Source organism: Bos taurus, chromosome 14 (genome assembly GCF_002263795.3).
Source record: "Bos taurus isolate L1 Dominette 01449 registration number 42190680 breed Hereford chromosome 14, ARS-UCD2.0, whole genome shotgun sequence".
NCBI classification, from domain to species: Eukaryota; Metazoa; Chordata; class Mammalia; order Artiodactyla; family Bovidae; genus Bos; species Bos taurus.
In genome coordinates, this window is record NC_037341.1 from 8,978,876 (window position 1) to 8,998,298 (window position 19,423).

Genomic DNA, 19,423 nt, shown 5'->3' on the forward strand with positions numbered 1-19,423 from the left:
TTAAAATACAAAAATGTGTTTATTGTATCTCAGGTCACAAAATTTAAATTATAATTGCAACTATGCTCTAATTTTTACAATGCACAAAGACTCAGTTGAGTGTTAATTTGAGGTTATATTTTCTTTGCCAAAACTTGATGATAATACAACATGACTTCACATTTTATTCTCTCAACATTTGGGGGGAAGGATTGTATGGTGTTTTTCACCCTTTGAAATATCATTTGATCTGTCTTTAATTGTTCTAGTAAGCTTGTCGCTTGTTAACGGTTTTGCTGTATTTAGAACAGCTCTTCATCATCATATCCATCAACTTCACAAAATCCTGCATCCTTTGTAAGCTCTGCCTTTTCTTTTTGCAAATGGTCCATACTCTACTGTTGGATGATGTCCCTGATGGAGAGACAGAGGCTGAACTGCAAGGCCATGATGTGCAGGATACAGGCTTCTGTTAGACCGTCAAGGATGTTTGCACGGAGACTTCCTTAGAGAGGTGGTTTTTAGTTATGAGAGTTTTTGCTGCCCTGTGCAATCTCTGAGCTACAAAGACTGGGATAAGGAATAAGATAAAGAAAATCCCTTGATTTGTCACTTGCGTGTTCTAAATGAGAAACTGAGGTTCAAAAAAGTAAACCTTCCCTGGGTCATCTGATTTCTAGGTGGTGAGCCAAGATTCAGATCCTTTGGAGCCTGACTACAAGCATTCCCGTTTAATGGCAGACAGATGGGGACTGAAAGGAGAAGAGTCCATGCTTTCTTCCCTCAATCTAGGACCTTGGCGAGCTACCTGGCTCTTGAAATATGCCTACGGGGAGCAGGGGCCATCAGGGGTCTTGGGGAACTGCCTAGAGATGGAACCAAGCTTTTGTCCCCAAAACTGGAGACCAGAGGAGAGGGAAGCTGAACTCTCAGTGCACCCCCAACCCCACCCCACCCCCAGCTCTCCAGCTGGCCCTGCCCTGGCCCGTTCCCTGCAGAACCTCACTCCAAGCCCCATGGTCATTCTCAAAACAGCGTCGGTCCTAGCATCTCTGCCCCCTCCTCCTGTGGTGACCCCACTGCCTGAGCCTGAAGGCTGTGGTCCTCATCTGTAAAACGGGGCAGGGATATAGCGGTGACAGTGTCCCCTCCTGGCACTGCTGCTCTCCAGAGTACAAGAGAAAATGACACGCCAAAAAAAATCACCAGGTAAATCCTAGAGTTTTCACTCTCTTGGGTTCCCCTTGAATGAAGTCCTTGAGGGGGTATTTGTCATGATTTCCGGTGGGTCCAGCTTTGTTCCTACGAAGGGAGGCCAGGCTCGGGTGGGAAGAGGCTGGTAGGAGATGGTGTCTGGTTTGAGGGCATGTCAGGACCCTTGACCTCAACTGGTTTTATTTGGAAAGACGGTCGGGACCCTGCAGACAGAAGGGCAGCTGTTGACTCTCCCCAAGCCTCCAGCAAGAGAGAAGAGAGAGAGAAAAGTGGTGTAAAGGATGTTGTTGTTGTTCATTCGCTCAGTTGTGTCCAGCTCTTTGCAGCCCCATGGACTGCAGCACGTCAGGCCTCCCTGTCCTTCACTATCTCTCAGAGTTTGCTCAAACTCAAGTCCATTGAGTTGGTGATGCCATCCAGCCATCTCATCCTCTGTCGTCCCCTTCTCCTCCCACCTTCAATCTCTCCCACCATCAGGGTCTTTTTCAATGAGTCAGTTCTTCGCATCAGGTAGCCAAAGTATAGGAGTTTCAGCTTCAACATCAGTCCTTCTAATGAATATTCAGGACTGATTTCCTTTAGGATTGATTGATTTGACTGGTTTGATTGCTGTCCAAGGGACTCTAAAGAATCTTCAGCACCACAGTTTGAAAGCATCAGTTCTTCAGCAGTCAGCCTTCTTTATGGTCCAACTCTCATATCTGTACATGACTACTGGAAAAATCATAGCTTTGACTATGCGGACCTTTGTCAGCAAACTGATGTCTCTGATACAGAGAAGAAACTCACATGATGGAGGAAGTAAAAGAATAATTGGCCTCCTGAGATGGCTGAAAGGGAGGTTGGTGTGCTGAGCCACTGGCATTAGAATAAACAGATAAAATGATCCTAGGATTTTTTCTTCAGATGATCCTTAACTGCAGCCCCTCCCCCAATTGCATGCACAACCTCTACATATATTTATATGATGGTTCTGACTGTTTCACATTGTGTTATGATTTGTCTGTGTTACTCACAGTTACATAGGGATATGTACCCTGTGTGGAGTATATGTTAAGAATACTTGTTGAATGAATAAATTAATTTTGAAATACTTAAAAAAAAATCGGTGAGGCATGGAGAGAGAGAGAGAGACAAAACAGAAAGAGAAGGGAAGAACCCGTCTAGCCACTGCTCTCTGTCTTCCATCCGTGAGACTGATAATTCCACCCATGAGTCTGGAATCCAGTTCATATCTTCAGCGTAAAGTGCAATGTGCAGGAGACCAAAGAGTGCATCCCCTTCTCAGGTAAAGGAGGGCTTCCTTGGTGCTTTCCGCTTTATAAATTAATGATTGTTTTCAAATCTCAGCAAGTAAATTCCCCAGGTTGCCGGTACTTTTCAATCCCTGGAGATGCAAGAAAATACCAACTTCCGACGAGTGTTTGCTGCCCCCTGCTGGCTAAAGCCTGGTTCTCCACGCCCCCCTGCGAATGGGAACCAGGCTGAAACTGCGTATTGGTGACCGGTTAAGGTCGAGTTGTCCCCTCACCTGGCTCTGAAATCACAATTAGAGCTTAAAGGGACTTAAGTACCTAGCTCCGACCTCTCCTCTAAACTTTAGACTTGAATTTCGATCAGCTTACTGGATATTCCCACTTGGGCCTCAAACAGTAGGTCCACAGCATGATTTATCTTTGCTGGCTTGTTGGCTTCTGTATACATACTCCTGAAGCCTTTGAAAACCACGTTGTCCACCTTCTCACCTCCCCCCATTGAGTCTCCTCTAGCTTGGCCTCCCTGTCTCACTGGTGGAGATGCAAGGCCACAAACTTCATTTTAGCCAGGCTTGTTCTTAACAACCCCTCAGCATGCCGTATCTTCTCCTCTTTGTCATTCTCAGCCCTCGAGACCTACCCATCTCCAACTTCTGGCTGCTTTCTATTGCTGGGAAGTTTAGCAGTCTCATGCCTTGAGGGTTGCAACTTCCACCTCAACTGGATCTGTAAGATATTTCACTAGACAGGCAGTGCCTGCCTTGGGACGAGTTCTCATGCTGGGTGTTAAGATGGTGCGCTGTATTTATGACACGGGGCAAGCAGTGATTACAATATGATAACGGGCTGTGATCAGTGCTGGAATAGAAATGCCTCTGGGTGTTCTGTGATCCCAAGGGAGGGGTCACATGAGGAATTGTGCAGGCAGTAGCTGGGAGGCTCTAGGTGTGCCCGGTACTGTCAAGGTGTTGAAAGTTAAATTGCTTAGTCGTGTCAACTCTTTGCGACCCCAGCAGGCTCCTCCGTCCATGGGATTCTCCAGGCAAGAATACTGGAGTGGGTTGCCATTTCCTTCTTCAGGGGATCTTCCTGACCCAGGGATTGAACCCAGGTCTCCCGCATTAGAGGCAGACGCTTTAACCTCTGAGCCACCAGGGAAGCCCTGGTGTTAGCAGGGAAGTCAAGGTGCTAGCAGGAGGTAAAGGGGCACGTCGGGGGAGTGGGCAGGGAAGAGGAGCATTGAGAAGAGGGCTTGAGGAAGCACAGTGATTCTGGGGGTGGGGAAGCAAGAGGGGCTGGGGAAGGTCGGATCATAAAAGGCTCGCACCCCTTACTGAAGGAGAAGATTGAGTGGGGTTTAGTATCCTTGAACTCTCTGCACATGTACATGTTGTTCACATTGCCTAGGGGTCCGTGCTGCCAGTCAACACACACAAAATGGAGAATGTCCTGGATAAACTGGGACATATGATCCACGCTAGCTAAGACTCAGAGAGCCTTCCAACCCACTGACCACAGCCTCTGGGGTGCTTCCTGCATTGTTTTCCCAAAGCCTGTGGACACTCAGATGATAACTTCAGCCAGACTCTCATGGGGTCATTTGTCCTGTTTCCCCCACTGGGCTAGGAAGTCCTTGAAAATGAGGGCTAAGTTTTTTATTCATGTGTGTATAAAATGCTCCTTCAGTGCAGAAGTTGCAGAAGACGCAGGTTCGATCCCTGGGTCCGGAAGATCTCTGTAGTCTTTTTACTGACGACACAGTTATCCTGCTAGTGATGATTCCTTCTGATGAATTTCTTTATCGGTATAACGGGAATGATCATATCTACCTTGGGAGAAGGTTGCGAGGATAAATGAGCTGATAGGTGTAAGGTGGCAGATGGTAAGTGCTCACTAAAGAGTGGTGTTGGGTGTTGAGATTGTTACCATCATCGTCGTCATCATCATCGCCAGAGACTTGAATGAAGAGGAAGCAGGTTCCACACATGTCATGAATTTAAAATGACCAAACAGGAGGGAGCTGAAAATCTCATTTGGGTTCCTAGACAGGGTTGGAGACAGTCAGATCTGCAGGTCAGCAGGACTGTTGATCAGAAAATGCAATCAAGATCATCAAGGGGTGGGACCAGCACTCTGGGCCAAGCCAGCTCCAGGAGCAGACATCTCCAAACCTCCTTGTATCATGGTCCTCACCATCACACCATGAGTTGGTTTTCTGTTTGTCAGGACCGTCAGCTCAGGAGGACAGATCCAGCTTGTTCATCATTGAATTCCAGCTCTGCCTCCCCCAGTGCCTACCATATACATATTCAACGGATGGATGGATGAATGAATGCACGAGTTGGGTACCCACTTACATAAACAAACCGAAAAGGCATGGATGGGGGCCTAGCAGGACAGAGCGCCGGATTACACGGAGCAGGAGAACTTGGAGTCTATGGCACCAAGACTCCCGCAGGCATTAGTTTCCCTCTTAGACACCAGGGTTTCCCCCGTGGTTCAGATGGTGAAGAATCTGCCTGCAGTGCTGGAGACCTATGTTCAATCCCTAGGTTAGAAAGATCCCCTGGAGAAGGGAATCTTACCCACTCCAGTATTCATGCCTGGAGAATTCCATGGACAGAGGAACCTGGCGGTCTATAGTTCATGGAGTTACAAAAAGCAGGGTCACGATGGAGCACCTAACACTTTCACTTAGACACCCAGAGAACCTGATGCTGACCATTGAACCAGAGTCCCCACCAAGAGGGACGGAGAACCTCTTTTCTTTGCTGAAATGATGAAGCGCGCGCGCGCGCACACACACACACACACACACACACACACACACTGTCTCTCCACCACCCTCACTCTCTCACACACAGGGAGTTTATAAATACAATCATCTCAGAGGATTGTTTGCAGTTAGCTTCTGCCTGAGGCAGGGGCATGAACCAGATGAGCTCTCAGTGACTTTTCAGCGAGCAGCTCTGCATCACGGTGGCTTGGATTCTTTCTAGCATGAAACACACTTGATAATTTTAGAAACGATTCTGAAGATCCCCCAACTGAAAGAGATTATTTCCTTTAGTAACTACTGACTGTAAAAAATAATAATAATAATAATAATCTGAAGATAATGGTAACAGAGACTTTCATTGAATTTATCAATCTTCAGATGAATTTGTTTTTATTCTAAGAATATTTTCATATGTTTGAAGGTCATAGTCCTGTGTGTGCAGGACCCATTATTAACGTAGTCACATTCCAGTTGATCGACCAAAGCTTGCGGTAACTTTGGTTTGTCAGGCAATCTGTAGTCCTCTAGGACTGGAACCAGATGCTGTAACTCAAATTTTGACTGTTTCCACTAACTTGCTGATAAAGTTATGCATGTTGCTCTCTCAAACCTGGTTTCCATAACTGTAGCATCAATTCCTAACTGCCTCACAGCTGTGTCACGAGGTTAAATGGGATAATGTAACAAGTCCACTCCTATGTCCGATGGATGCTGTAGCTTCATCCTGGCTATTACCCTTCTGCCTAGCCTCGGCACAGTCCAGAACAAGGCACTTCGTTAGTTTCTTTTTCCTTCCCTTCTAGGTTCCTGATTGTCCTGGGGTGCTTGATTCTGGCTGTCCTGACCACCTTCAGGGAGTACGAGACTGTTTCGGGGGACTGGCTCCTGCTGCTGGTGAGATGTGCACCCAGCGTGGTGCTGTGCTTCTGGGGCAGACGCTCTGGTGGGCCCTTCAGCGGTGAGGACAAGGAGGCCCTTGGGTGCAGTTTCCCCACAACTGCCTTTGGTTTCCTGGAGTCTCTGGCCAAGTCCAGAAGTAAGAAAAAGCAATGACAAGGTTGATGAAGCCTTCCCGGTGCACAGGTGGAGCAGGGAGCGAATAGCCATGTGTTATTCCAGATTAGAGAACAGGGGGCACGAACAAAGTCAAAGCAGAAACCAAGACCCAATGGCTAAACGATAACACCTTCTGATATGTAACGCAAAGGCGTGTTTGGTTCCAAACCCTGCCTCTGCTTTTCCTCCTTAAACCCTGAGGACCTCTTCCTTCAAGGCCAAGTACCAAATCCCATTTCTACATGAAAACTCCAAGGCCTTCCTCCTGGGCCCCTGCCCGTTTTCACCGTCCAGTCTGTATCCCGCATGTGGTGGACAGCGTGTAGGCAGCAGTCTTGGGCAGATTACCTAACACCTTTGACTCAATTTCCTCCCATCCTTACCCACGGTATGTAAAAATGTAAGGCAAGGAGCACAGACCAATGGGCTGAGTGCAGCATCCATGCCCAGCCGGGAGGTGGCTTCCAGGAAGAGCTGGTTCCTGCTATGACCCCAGACAGCACTGGCCAGCTGGCCCTTTGAATGACCATGCCTTGGATAGGATCAGCCCACCTGTTTAGGGTGAGGCCCTGCCCTCTGCACAAGGGAAGGATGCCAACCACCCCCCCCCGCCCCCAATTAGGGGGATCTTGCTATTTCATAAACGCTAATCTGGTGAGCTAAGCGTGATGCCCGTGGTATCTGAAACATCAGGTTCCTTTTCAGGGCAGGTCTGGAGCTGAGACCCGAGCAGGTGAATCCTGGGAAGCCACCCAGTTCCAGGAACTAAGTTTCAAGGATTGTTGCAACTCCCCAAGAGCCCCAGGGAAGTCACCAAACAGAAGGAGCAAAGTGTCTCTGTCTGATCAGCAAGGGAGGCCTGGGAGGGATGGAGCAGTCTCTGTGTCCCAGGGGAGTAGAGTAGCACAGTAACACCCTGATGGGCGTGAGCTCTGAGCCTGATGATCTGCCTGGAATTCCTTCTTGGCCACTTTTGGCCTTGAAACATTAATTCAGCCACTCCTTCCCTGGCCTTGGTTTCTCAAAATATAAGCTGAGGGTAATATTATAAAATACCTCTGTGATTCCTGACCCCGGAGCTGCGCTCAATAACCACTGGCCACACTTAGCAATACCAGGGGCCAGACAACTCGTGGACAATTCCATCAATTCCTCTCCTTTCAACTCAACTGAACTTCTTAGGGGCTTTTTAGTATATTAAAGGAATTTGTAAGAAACGATCCATTACGGGAAAAAAAGCATAGAAAAAAAGGCTTAATGTTCAGGACAGCCAGCTAGTGAAGACAGGAGCTGCCCCGCACTGAATGGGGGTGATCAGCCTGTCCTAACCCCTCCGTCCACCAAACCGGCAACCACAGAAATCCAACTCTTCAGAACTTCAGAACAGAAATCGCTGGTTCCGGACAACTGGGTCCGAGCTAATCAGCGTCTCTCCATATGTTCTTCCACGCAGGAAACATTTGCTATTTTCATCTTCGGAGCCGAGTTTGCTTTGAGGATCTGGGCTGCCGGCTGTTGCTGCCGATACAAAGGCTGGCGGGGACGACTGAAGTTTGCCAGGAAGCCCTTGTGCATGTTGGGTGAGCCCTGACCCCGGGCCCAGGGGCTCCTCGGCCCCCTCTTTGGGTGCATTGCTTCTCGGAAGCAATTTTAAGCAGACACAATTCGTCTGGGAAACCCTACACATGGTGGGGGTCGGCCTTACCTCTCACGCTCCCTTCAACCCTCCAGCAGGTACTGAGTACCTGCCCCTGTGGCTTCTTTTTAGAATGAGTCCGCAGGGCAGGGATTCTTCATGGGAGTTGGGATCGGGGGGTACTCTCGGCATTTGGAATGCAAAGGTGCAGCCATTGTAGGACTCTGAACATCCCCAGTCCCTGTGAAGCCACAGTTGCCAATTGCCTTCCAGTTGGCTGCAGTGGAGTTAGAAGGTGTGGCACGTCCATTGCTGGTTGGGAGTTACTTCTGTAGGATCACATGATGTCCATTTTACAGAGGTGGAAACTGAGGCTCACGGTTCTGAGGCATTCTCCAGTCACACAGGGAGTAAGCAGCGGATTCCATCCTAACACCCAGGTCTGCAAGAATCTACCACTTTGCCCTCCCAAGGGAGGGCAACACCACATTGCTGTGTCCTGACCCAAAAGTTGCTCTGGGGATGTGTCATGGATACCCCTCCATCCGGATATAGGCATTTTCATAGCAGAGATGGTGGAAGCTCTCACACACTCCTATTGGTGCAGGATAGAACCCACCTCCACACCTAGCCCACCTAGGGGGAAACCCCTAGGTTCCCATCTGAAGATCCTACCAAAGTCATAGAGAGACAGGATGAAATCTGCCTGCAGTGATGCTTAGGAATCTTGGAGCTTTGAATTCCTAGAAGTAGTTAAAGTTAGAGGATCATAGAATATCAGGGCTGGAAGGAACCTTCAGGAGCATTTGGCTGAACATGCCTTCCTGTCTGCTGCTCCAGCTCCTTTCATAGCAGCCTTTATGTCGTTCCCCCAGATTTTACTTGCATACCTCCAGTCACAGGGCACTCACCACCTCTCAAGGTTATTCATTCCATCTTAACTCCTCGGACTCTCTTCAGATGTTTGAGCTCAGCCATTCTGTCCCTGCTCCAGCAATCTCTGTCCTCAGGAAAAATGTGCTTCATGGCTTCAACTCCATCTTACATCCCATCTTGTTAGCATCACAGACCCTCCCCTCTGAGCTGCTGCTTCTTCTTCACTGCCCTTTTGAAAACTGACCCCCAGGACAGAATACAGCCCTGTTTGGTATGAATGGCCAGCCCAGGGAGGAAGAGCTTGACCATTGCTCTGTCCTGGCTGCCAGTTTCCCTCCGTATCACCTGGGACTAAGTTGCCAGGTTTGCAGGTTGCCTCACACCGAGGACAGTACCACCCTCACCATTAGCTGAAGCCCTTTTTCTTCTTCCCATCTGCTGCTGAGGCTGGAAAGCTGAGGTTTTTGTCTAGTGCTCAGAATTTCGAATGTAGGTAGGGTGTGTGTGTGTGTGTGTGTATGCATGCACACACGTGCAGTTTTGGAGAACTTTTCAGTTACTTAATTTTTTCCACATTTTTTTCTCTCTTCCTCTGTCCTCCTTCCCTGTCTACCTGTGTCTTAGTCTGTTCAAGCTGCTTTAACAGAATACCACACAGAGTAGCTTATAAATAACGGAAATTTATTCCTTACAGTTCTGGAGGCTGAAAGTCTGAGGCTGGGGTGCCAGCGGGGTCAGCTTCTGGTGAGAGTTCTCTTCCTGGTTCATAGACACTGTCTTCTTGCTGTGCCCTCACGAGGAGGAAGGGGCTCTCCAGAGTCTCTTTCTTCCTTAAGGGCACTTATCCCATTCATGAGGGCTCCACCTCCATGACCTAATCACCTCCCAGAGGCGCCCCCCCGCCAGCACCATCACACCAAGAGACAGGACTCAATATATGAATTTGAAAGGAAACAAACGTTTGGTCTTTCAAAACCCCCAACTTTCCTTTGCCTTCCTCTTTCCTTCCCTATCCTTCACATCTTAATTCATTATTGACCAGGGGATTTTTGGAGAAACTAATGGCGCTTTTATTCTGGCCAGCCAAAATTAATTGTTATTTCACCAACACTTTGTGCATCGTTATACTCAACAGTTACACTTGACACACCTGTGAAGTCTTCCAGTGTTTGTGAAATGTTGTCTTCAGTCTACTCTTGAGTGGAAGCAAAGGCGCATTCTCCAGCACTGTGAGTTTCATTTTCACTTTCTGTATCAGAATCAATCACTGAGGTTTTCTTGTCTTTTGTTGGTCTGCTGTTCACGTCACCTGAATCAGAGCTACATTCTGAAGAACTATCATCTTCTGAGACACTGGTATATATGTCACTCTGATAGTCAGAGAAAGTATCTGCATAAAATTCACCAAAAAATTCTTCTTCACCCAAAATTTCACGGTGCATCATTTTTAAAAACTTTATGGTAATAAATTTGCATTTGTAATATACACAGGGTTGGAACAAAAACCTAATGGAGCAAAATGTGAATGATAATGACAATATAAGTTGTATAATGAAAGCTTGATCAATTTTAAGCTCTAACAACTTTACACAGTGATGTTAATTGTTTCCCTCTTTAAGAGCATATTGATAACATCTCCAATCAATAATGTTCAGATCACAAAAGATGTGTTAATACGTCTCTGGTCAATAATGTGTTAAGCTGACTTCTTTTTCGTCTTTGGAGTGACCTCTCCAGTGCTGACCAGAAGTCTTTGTGTGTGTGTGTGTGTGTGTGTGTGTGTGTATTTTAGCAGGGCATGGAGGGGGTGACTTTGAGATTGACGGTGCCCAAATTCTGAGGTCTCTGCCAACTTAGAGCAGTCCTAGTATATGGAGCCCCACTGGAACAGGAGGGTTTCCAGCAGAATAGTCTCACGACTCTAGGATCATAAGGGAGCTCCAGCTTTTGTTCTCCTCCTGTCCCTTCTGGAGAGATGAGACTGGCCCTCAGCCTCCACCATCCTGGCTGGCTTCTTTCCTGATGTTGCTGCATTTTCTCTTCTGCTCATCTAACTTCTCCCATAACGTGGCCCTCATAGGTAGAGTTGTTTTGCTCTGTTTGACCAGAGGGTGGCTATCCTGTGCACGTGCATCATGTCCTCCTCATTTGAAACAGCCTCAGACCCTGCCCTGTCACTGTGGCTGAGTCTCTCTGGGCTGAGATTTGCTGCCCTAGTGTCAGAGTGTCATAGACTCATGTCACATTTACCCTGCGTCTAGGTTTTGTTTTATTTTCTGCAAACCTGAAAAGTGGATATCTTTACACAGACAGAGAAGCCCAACCAAGGATATAGATATACTGGTATCCAGATGTCTGACCCCTAGTTTTCCCCAGAGTTTAGGCATATATGGGAGACACTTTCACATGGTCGAAAGGATGCCAGCTTTTTTGGGCAGACATACTTGGTGTGGATTTAGGAACCTAATCCGAGCAGGGTAGCCGGCACAAACAAAGGTACGGAGATGTGAGAGACCACAGTGAACCCAGAAAACCACACGTGCTTCTAGAAGGTTCCCTAGGGCCAGGTCACAGAGGGTTTTCAGAAGCTTGGACTTGGCCCATTGGATAAACATTCCAAGTGTCTTCCTTGTACCCTGATGCTCTTGCAAAAACAAACCAACTAAACAGTTCTGTGGTTGACATCTTTTGAGAAAGGCTAGACTTCATTGGTAAAAGTGACAGCCCCAGGACATAATAGTACATTAAAGGCCCTGAGAGTCCTGCAGTAGTAAAACCTGTTTAATTGATTCTTTTTCTAATTTACTGGATCACGGGATCCTTTGTGCTTGCTAGTCCCCTGCAGTGCAGTGGGGACATAATAGATCCTGGAGCTGGGGGGAAGAACATTGAAGGGAATGCGAACGAGACCAGGGCCCTCTTCCTTCCATCTTTGACCGTTTACCTTCAGGAGCCAGCTTGGCCCTTTGAGAACTGCCTCACCCCCTTGGCCTCTGCTTGCAGCTCTGGTGGACATTTCTGGGTCTCCTCCTGACAGCAGCCCCCCATGTCTGGGGCGGGTCCCATGCTTTCCTGCACCCTACCCCAGGGTCTTCTCTGAAACTGAGAGAGGTCACTGGGCAGTGCAGCTCAGAAGTGTGGGCATGTTGATGACGCCCTCGGCCAGCAGGGGGCGGGAGCCTGTGGACAGAGACCCCAGCTCCCATCTTTCAGAGGGATGATGGTGGGAGGTGTTCTGCCTACAGCTCTGAGGTTCCAGCAGCAGCAGCAGCCCCCACAAGACCTCTGCCCTGGCCTTTCCCCTGCCTCCCTCTCCCCTCCCTTCTGCTTCCCGAGTTCACCTCCCTTTCAGTCACCCGCAGCCAGGACCCTCTCAAAGCTTGCTTGCAGGGGAAAGTGAAAGTGAAGTCTCTCAGTTGTGTCGGACTCTTTGTGACCCCATGGACTATAGTCCGCCAGTGTCCTCTGTCCATGGGCTTTTTCCAGGCAAGAATATTGGAGTGGGTTGCCATGCCCTGCTCCAGGGGATCTTCCCGACCCAGGGATCGAACCCCAGTCTCCCGCATTGCAGGCAGATGCCTTACCGTCTAAGCCACCAGGGAAAGGGGAAACCCACAGTTAAACAGCATCTGAGCTTCAGACCACCTCTTCACCACCTGGGCAGCCCCAATCCCCTCTCAGCCAGAGAGGGACCCCCCAAGGACCACCGCTGGAGGGTCTTGGAGCATCACTTCCCTGGGATTGGAGTGAGCGCTGGCATCCTGCATCCAATCCCAACTCGGCCACATCTGGCTGCTGGGCCCTGGAAAGGGGTTCACACTCAGAGCTCCTGTTTCCTCACTCATCGCAGAAGAACACGTATCCCACGGGTATCACGATTTAACACGGCACCTGCCCGTCTGTGGCCAACAGTGCAGTGACGGCTCCCACGCTCTGGCCTGACCTCCTTCCCCCCTCTTCCCTGCCACCCTCCACCCTCTTTCCAGACATCTTTGTGCTGATCGCGTCCGTGCCTGTGGTTGCCGTGGGAAACCAGGGCAACGTCCTGGCCACGTCCCTGCGGAGCCTGCGCTTCCTGCAGATCCTTCGGATGCTGCGAATGGACCGGAGGGGCGGCACCTGGAAGCTCCTGGGCTCGGCCATCTGCGCCCACAGCAAAGTAAGTGCCGCCGAGAAGCCGCTGGACCACCGCGCTTGCTTCCTTCCTACCCCCATCCGGTCCACGGCATCCCCTCCCAGACGGTGTCCCCGGGGGGTCCTGCCACCACTGATGGTGGTGGGAAGGAGGAACGTAGACACAGGTGGACCAGATTCAAACAACACTGGCCACTTCACTCAACCCTCTTTGACCGCAGTTTTCCTCTTTCCAAACACAGGGATGATAATGCGGGGGCCCCTAATGCAAAGCAGTGTGGGGTGGAAGGAAGTCACCCAGGCGGGTTGGAATCCAGACTCTATTGGTGTGACTCTGGAGACTTCCTGTAACCCCTCTAGGCTTCCCTGGTAGCTCAGATGGTAAAGAATCTGCCTGCACTTCAGGAGATCCTGGTTCAATTCCTGGGTCAGGAAGATCCCCTGGAGAAGGAAAATGGCAACCCACTCCAGTATTCGTGCCTGGAGAATCCCCTGGACAGAGGAGCCTGGCGGGCTGCAGTCCATGGGGTCGCAGAGAGTCGGACATGACTGAGCCACTGACACACACTGTAATCACTCTGGGTCTTCTCTCCTGTGTTTATAAAACAGAAATGATATGCACTCACCTCGTAGGGTGAAAAGACTTAGAATACACTCAGTTCATAGATATGGTGGCTCAGCTGCTGTTGTTATTATGTAGTCAGAAGCACAGTGCCTGGACTTGGTATTTGATACAGATTAGCTCACCCCAGGATCAGCACTGTTCTTATCTCAGTTCAGGGATAAGGAAGCAGATACGGAAAGAGAAAGTGAGCTGCCCAGGCTGTCTGGCTTCAGAGCCTGTGTTCAGTGGCTTGCTAGTGGTAGCTCTTGCCTCTACAAGGCAGATGAGAAGCTAAGACCAAGAGGCCAATGTATCTGGAGCTGCCATGCTCTGCATTTCTCTCCTATGGTTAGCCCAAACCTTTGGTACCACTTTATTTTAACATCCCTGCCTTGGCTGGACCCTGGAGAAATGAAGGAAAACCTTTGAGTGGCAGGAAAAAAACACAACACACTCAGAAGCCAGTTCGGGAGAGATCAGAGCAAAGGGCTCCTGAGATGTGTGTTCCTTAGAGCAGCAGTCTCCAGCTTTTTTGGCACCAGGGACCAGTTTTGTGGAAGACCATTTTTCTATGGACCGGGAGTGGGGGTGGTTTGGGGAGGATTCAAGTGCATTACCATTTAGCCTGTGCTTTATTTCTATTATTATTAAATCATCAGCTCCACCTCAGATCATCAGGCATTAGATCCTGGAGCTTGGGGACCCCTGCTTTAGGGGATAAAGTGAAAGCTGCCTTCACTGAGAAGAGAGCATCTTCTTCTGCCAATCTTGGTGGGTACAGTGTACACGGTTGGCACCTGGAGCAGACCCCCGTTCCTGGGAGGATGTGCTCAGCCCTTTAACTGCTCTGAGAGTTGGCTGCCAATGTTCCCAGCTGTCCCTTCCCTGGAAAAGCACAGGAGAGCTGCCCAGCCCAGGAGCTTATATTGTTCTCAGCTTCCGCCTCCCCCATCAGGGCGGCCCACAGCCAGTGACTCACTGACACCAGGATCCAGCCCTGTGGGGCTGCTCATGCTGCAGAGCTTCCCGTGGAATCAGGCTGAGGGAGGCTCCAGCATGGAGCACACCCTCACTGAGCTCTTTCTTCTGCCCTGTCCGGCTTCTCTCATTCCCTCTGTTCCAAGACCCTCCCTCAATCATCATGCTTGTTGTTTAGTCACTCACTCATGTCTGACTCTTTTGTGACCTCTTTGACTTTAGCCTGCCAGACTCCTCTGTCCATGGGATTCTCCAGACAAGAACACTGGAGTGGGTTGCCATTTCCTTCTCCAAGGAATCTTCCTAACCCAGGGATCGAACCTGCATCTCCTGGCAGGTGGATTCTTTACCATCTGAGCCACCAGGGCAGCCCTCACATGCTCCTAAATCTCCATCTCAAACTTTGCTTCTGGGGAACTACACCAAAAGCAGGGAGCCCGGGCCGAGTTGCCATTGAGGAGCTCAGAGTTTTCCTTATAAATCTTAACATCATCTGCCACCCAACCTGGGCAAGCCCAGAATGCCCCTGCAAAGCTCCTGGATTCCTCCCGTTCAGGTACACACCCAGATATGTCAGCATCTCATAGTAGAATGAATAGAAGCTTAAGAGTCAGACAGCAGCTCAGTGCAAATTGCAGCTCTGCCACCTTCGAGCCGTAAGACTTTAAGAATGCTGCTCTCTTTTCATGAGAGCTTCCTCAGTGGTTAAAATGTGAATACTTCCGGCTGCTCACATGAGCCAAGGTACGTGTCAGTACCTGGCGAATAATTAGTGCTCATTAGTAGTAGCATGTATTATTCCAAACAGTACAAACAAATAACAGAAAGAAAATGAAATACTAATTTAAAACACTTAGAGTCTCACATCTGAAAACGCAGTTTCTTCCCATACATGTTTTATTCCCTGTCTGCTCCACTTCTGGCCACAGGCTCAGGGAGACAGGGCTTTTTTTTTTTGAGAGAGAGTTCTTTCTTTCTTTCTTTCTCTTTTTTTTTCTTTCTTTCTTTCTTCACCTGAACTATTTTATTATTTTATTGTTATTATTACTATTTGGCCATGCCGCGTGGTGTATGGGACCCTAGTTCCCCAACCAGGGATCCAACACACGCCCCCGGCATTGGAAGCATGGAATCTCAATCAGTAGACCACCAGGGAAGTCCCTATTTTATCTGTTATCAGAGGACGTGTTAGCAACACCTAAGCTGGTGTCCATGCAGCTGAACTGATTCACGGCTCTGGTGGAAATCAGGACTGAAAATGGCTGGGTAAGGCCCTCGTCCTGTGTTCCTTCAGATTAGAATATACGACAGTTGGCTGTTTGCCATGAATACCTGAGAAAAGATGGTCCACGCTGCCGGACCCCACACCTGCAGCTTAGCAGGTGGAATCAGGACAGAATCACAGGTCTGCAGCCGGAGACCAAAGGCAGATGGAGCAACTGCTTGGCCAGCTCCGTGCCCCATCTTTCCCCCAGCAGTCCCGGCTTGACGAGCCCTCAGCCTTTCACTGTCCCTGAGCTCCAGCGTGGCTGCAGGCCTGGCCTTCACTTCCAGAGCAGGCAGTGTATTCAGAAAGTATAAGCGCTTACCTGGATTTGAGTCCAGCATTTACTAACTGCAGGAGCTTAGACCTGTTCCTTCTCTGAACCTGGTGAACAAACACCACTTCATTTCTTCATTCATTCATTCAAAAAAAAGTGTTCTCTGGGCCAAGTTCCATGCTGGACACTCCTGGGAACTCAGAGATGAAGAGGGAGAGCCCCACAGGGTAGGACTTTAATGCTCTTACTAAAGTTGGGATCGGCCAGACTCTGCTTCCAGAACAAATAAGCCCTGGAGTCTCTGTTCAGTTCAGTTCAGTTCAGTTGCTCAGTCGTGTCCGACTCTTTGCGACCCCATGAATCTCAGCACGCCAGGCCTCCCTGTCCATCACCAACTCCCGGAGTTCACTCAAACTCAGGTCCATCGAGTCGGTGATGCCATCCAGCCATCTCATCCTCTGTCGTCCCCTTCTCCTCCTGCTCCCAATCTTTCCCAGCATCAGGGTCTTTTCCAATGAGTCAACTCTTCTCATGAGGTGGCCAAAGTATTGGAGTTTCAGCTTTGGCACCAGTCCTTCCAATGAACACCCAGGGCTGATCTCCTTTAGGATGGACTGGTTGGATCTCCTTGCAGTCCAAGGGACTCTCAAGAGTCTTCATGCCTTAACACAAAAATGTGGGCGTCTTCTCATGCACACTGTGTCTGATGTGGGTCGAGTGGCCTTGGCTTGTCTTGGAAATGAGCCTTGAGTCACTGAGGCAAGGGAAGGGGGCCTGCGAGCATCCTCTAGAATGGACCTAACACAGGAAGTAGTTCCCATCATTTCCACGGGCTGGAACCCAGATCCTCGGCTGCCACTTGACTGCTGGGGGGCTCAGGCGTGTGCAGGAGCCTGCGGACGTCGGGGGGCAGCCACTGCCACGGAGCGGCTGGCGAACATTGCATCAAGTCAGAATTACCTTGAATGGCCTTTGAGGGACTGCAAGGCACAGTGGGGACTCATTTCCCTCCCCAGTGACCACTGTGCCAGCTCTTCATCCCACACAGCCGGGACTTCCATACGCACACGGACAGCTGTTTCTCTGGTTCAGCATTTGGAGGCAGAGAGTATGAAAGAATGTAGTCACACTGGAATCACACTCAACAGGGTGAAAGGTTCGTGACTAGGGAAGGACCATCCACTTCGTCCTTTCCTTCTCAAACCCCGGTGGAGTGGACACTCACGGAGGGGAAGGGCTGCTGGATTGCCTGCAGCATCTCAACCAACCTCTGTCTGCTGTGAACTCACACGAGGGCACCAGGCACCTGATGCTGTGGCAAAGGTCAGACCTATAAGCGAATGAGCATAACAGAGACCTAACATCTGTTTAGAAAATGGTGAAGACGTAGAAGGGAAAAAAAAGCTGGAAATGAAAGCTCGCTCTAGTTGGGGGAGCAAACATCCAGAAAGCTCTCATAATGGAGATGACACGAGTCTTAGGTGCCCCAGTGCTCTCGGGTTGGGCCCCCGGGGAGGGGCCCGGAGGACAGAGGACCAGTGTGAGCAAAGGCTCAGAGAGATACGATGGACCCAGGAGGCCCGCTGATTGGCCACGGACGGTCGGATAGATGAACTCTGTCCATGTGAACGGCTTCATTCTCCGTGATGACTTAGCAGGAACGTCAGGCCTCATCTCCAGACTGTGTTTGCCCATGACCTTGACTTTCATCTGTCCAACCTACCAGGGTAACCCTTGGAGATGGAATAGAATGAGAAGGATAGGAAGCACCTCAGGGATCATCATGGTCAGGGTGTTTGAAACTTCAGTGGTTTGCCCATCTTTGTCATGTCTCTGTACCACCCTTACCATTACCACTCCTAACATTTTTTCTTTACATCAGCTCTGTCTTGTTTTCGAGGATACCCCAGTCTATCATGCGATCGTACCCACGAAATAATGGTTTTATGTTTAATTTATGCTAACATGGTTTAAATCGGTATGTGATTCAGTTCAGTTCAGTTCAGTCGCTCAGTCGTGTCCGACTCTTTGCAACCCCATGAATCCCAGCACGCCAGGCCTCCCTGTCCATCACCAACTCCCGGAGTTCACTCAAACTCAGGTCCATCGAGTCGGTGATGCCATCCAGCCATCTCATCCTCTGTCGTCCCCTTCTCCTCCTGCTCCCAATCTTTCCCAGCATCAGGGTCTTTTCCAATGAGTCAACTCTTCGCATGAGGTGGCCAAAGTACTGGAGTTTCAGCTTTAGCATCATTCCTTCCAAAGAAATCCCAGAGCTGATCTCCTTTAGAATGGACTGGTTGGATCTCCTTGCAGTCCAAGGGACTCTCAAGAGTCTTCTCCAACACCACAGTTCAAAAGCATCAATTCTTCGGTTACTTCTTATTAAAAAATGCCTATCTGTATTTGAAGCATCTGTGGCACTTTTTGAAACTCTGTGGTTCAGTCCCTTCATTTTAAAAATGAAAAAACTGAGGCTGGGGAGGAGAGGTCATCTGCCCAGAGTCACACAGTCAGTTAGTGGCTGGGCTGGGCTCCCATCCACACCTCTGTCCCCTCTGCCAGGATAATTCCCCCTCGCTGTCTGCCACTTTCCAAGTGGAAAGAGCTTTATCGTTGTTCTGCCCAATCCTGCATAGAATAGGGTCTCCTGAGTCCCGAGCCTTGTCTCCGAGGGAGCGACCCATCCCTCCTGCCTTCTTGCCTCCCCATGAAGCCTCTTGAGCGTGATTAAGTGACCATAGAGCTCTCCCTCTCCTTCTAGAGCCATCCCCTCATTTTGTTAATGATGAAAACAATGACCCCCATTTCCCAGTGATGGGAGGTGAGGATCAGAGAAGGTGAGTAACTGGCCCATGTCCCAGAGCTGGTAAACCTGCACTCCAGCTCCAGTGTGTCTGCCTGCAACCTCCTCCCAGCCTCCACGCAGTGACCCCTTCCCTGTCCACTGCTTGCTGTCCCAGGAGCTCATCACCGCCTGGTACATCGGGTTCCTGACGCTCATCCTGTCTTCATTTCTCGTCTACCTGGTTGAGAAAGATGTGCCGGAGGTGGATGCCCAAGGAGAAGAGATGAAAGAGGAATTTGAGACCTACGCAGATGCCCTGTGGTGGGGCCTGGTGAGTTACCACCTTGAAGGCTGCCCTGTGGGGGTCAGTTGGAAGGTGGGAAGGGTGTGGAGGGCGTGATGTGAACATGTGGGGTTGGGCAGTTGCATTCTTCAGCACAGGGAAGAGGAGGGCGCCTCCATTTAGGAACCCCCCCGGGAGACGTACCCAGCAGGGTGGGCCCTTGGAAGGAGGGCTTTTCCCTAGAAGTCAGGGCTCTGATGAGTCTCATCCCATGGTCACTCAGGGACCTTACCTGTCA

General features: G+C 49.7%; 1 protein-coding gene across 2 annotated transcripts in view; it reads left to right on the forward strand.

Moving 5' to 3' along the window:
- The window catches only part of KCNQ3 (potassium voltage-gated channel subfamily Q member 3), a 291,957-nt gene that overhangs the window by 240,822 nt on the left and 31,712 nt on the right, over window positions 1-19,423 (forward strand). For both annotated transcript variants that reach the window (XM_015474407.3, NM_174374.2), the window contains 4 exon segments: window positions 6,033-6,123; window positions 7,739-7,865; window positions 12,784-12,956; window positions 19,018-19,173. In XM_015474407.3, the coding sequence (XP_015329893.1) occupies window positions 6,033-6,123; window positions 7,739-7,865; window positions 12,784-12,956; window positions 19,018-19,173 (547 nt within the window).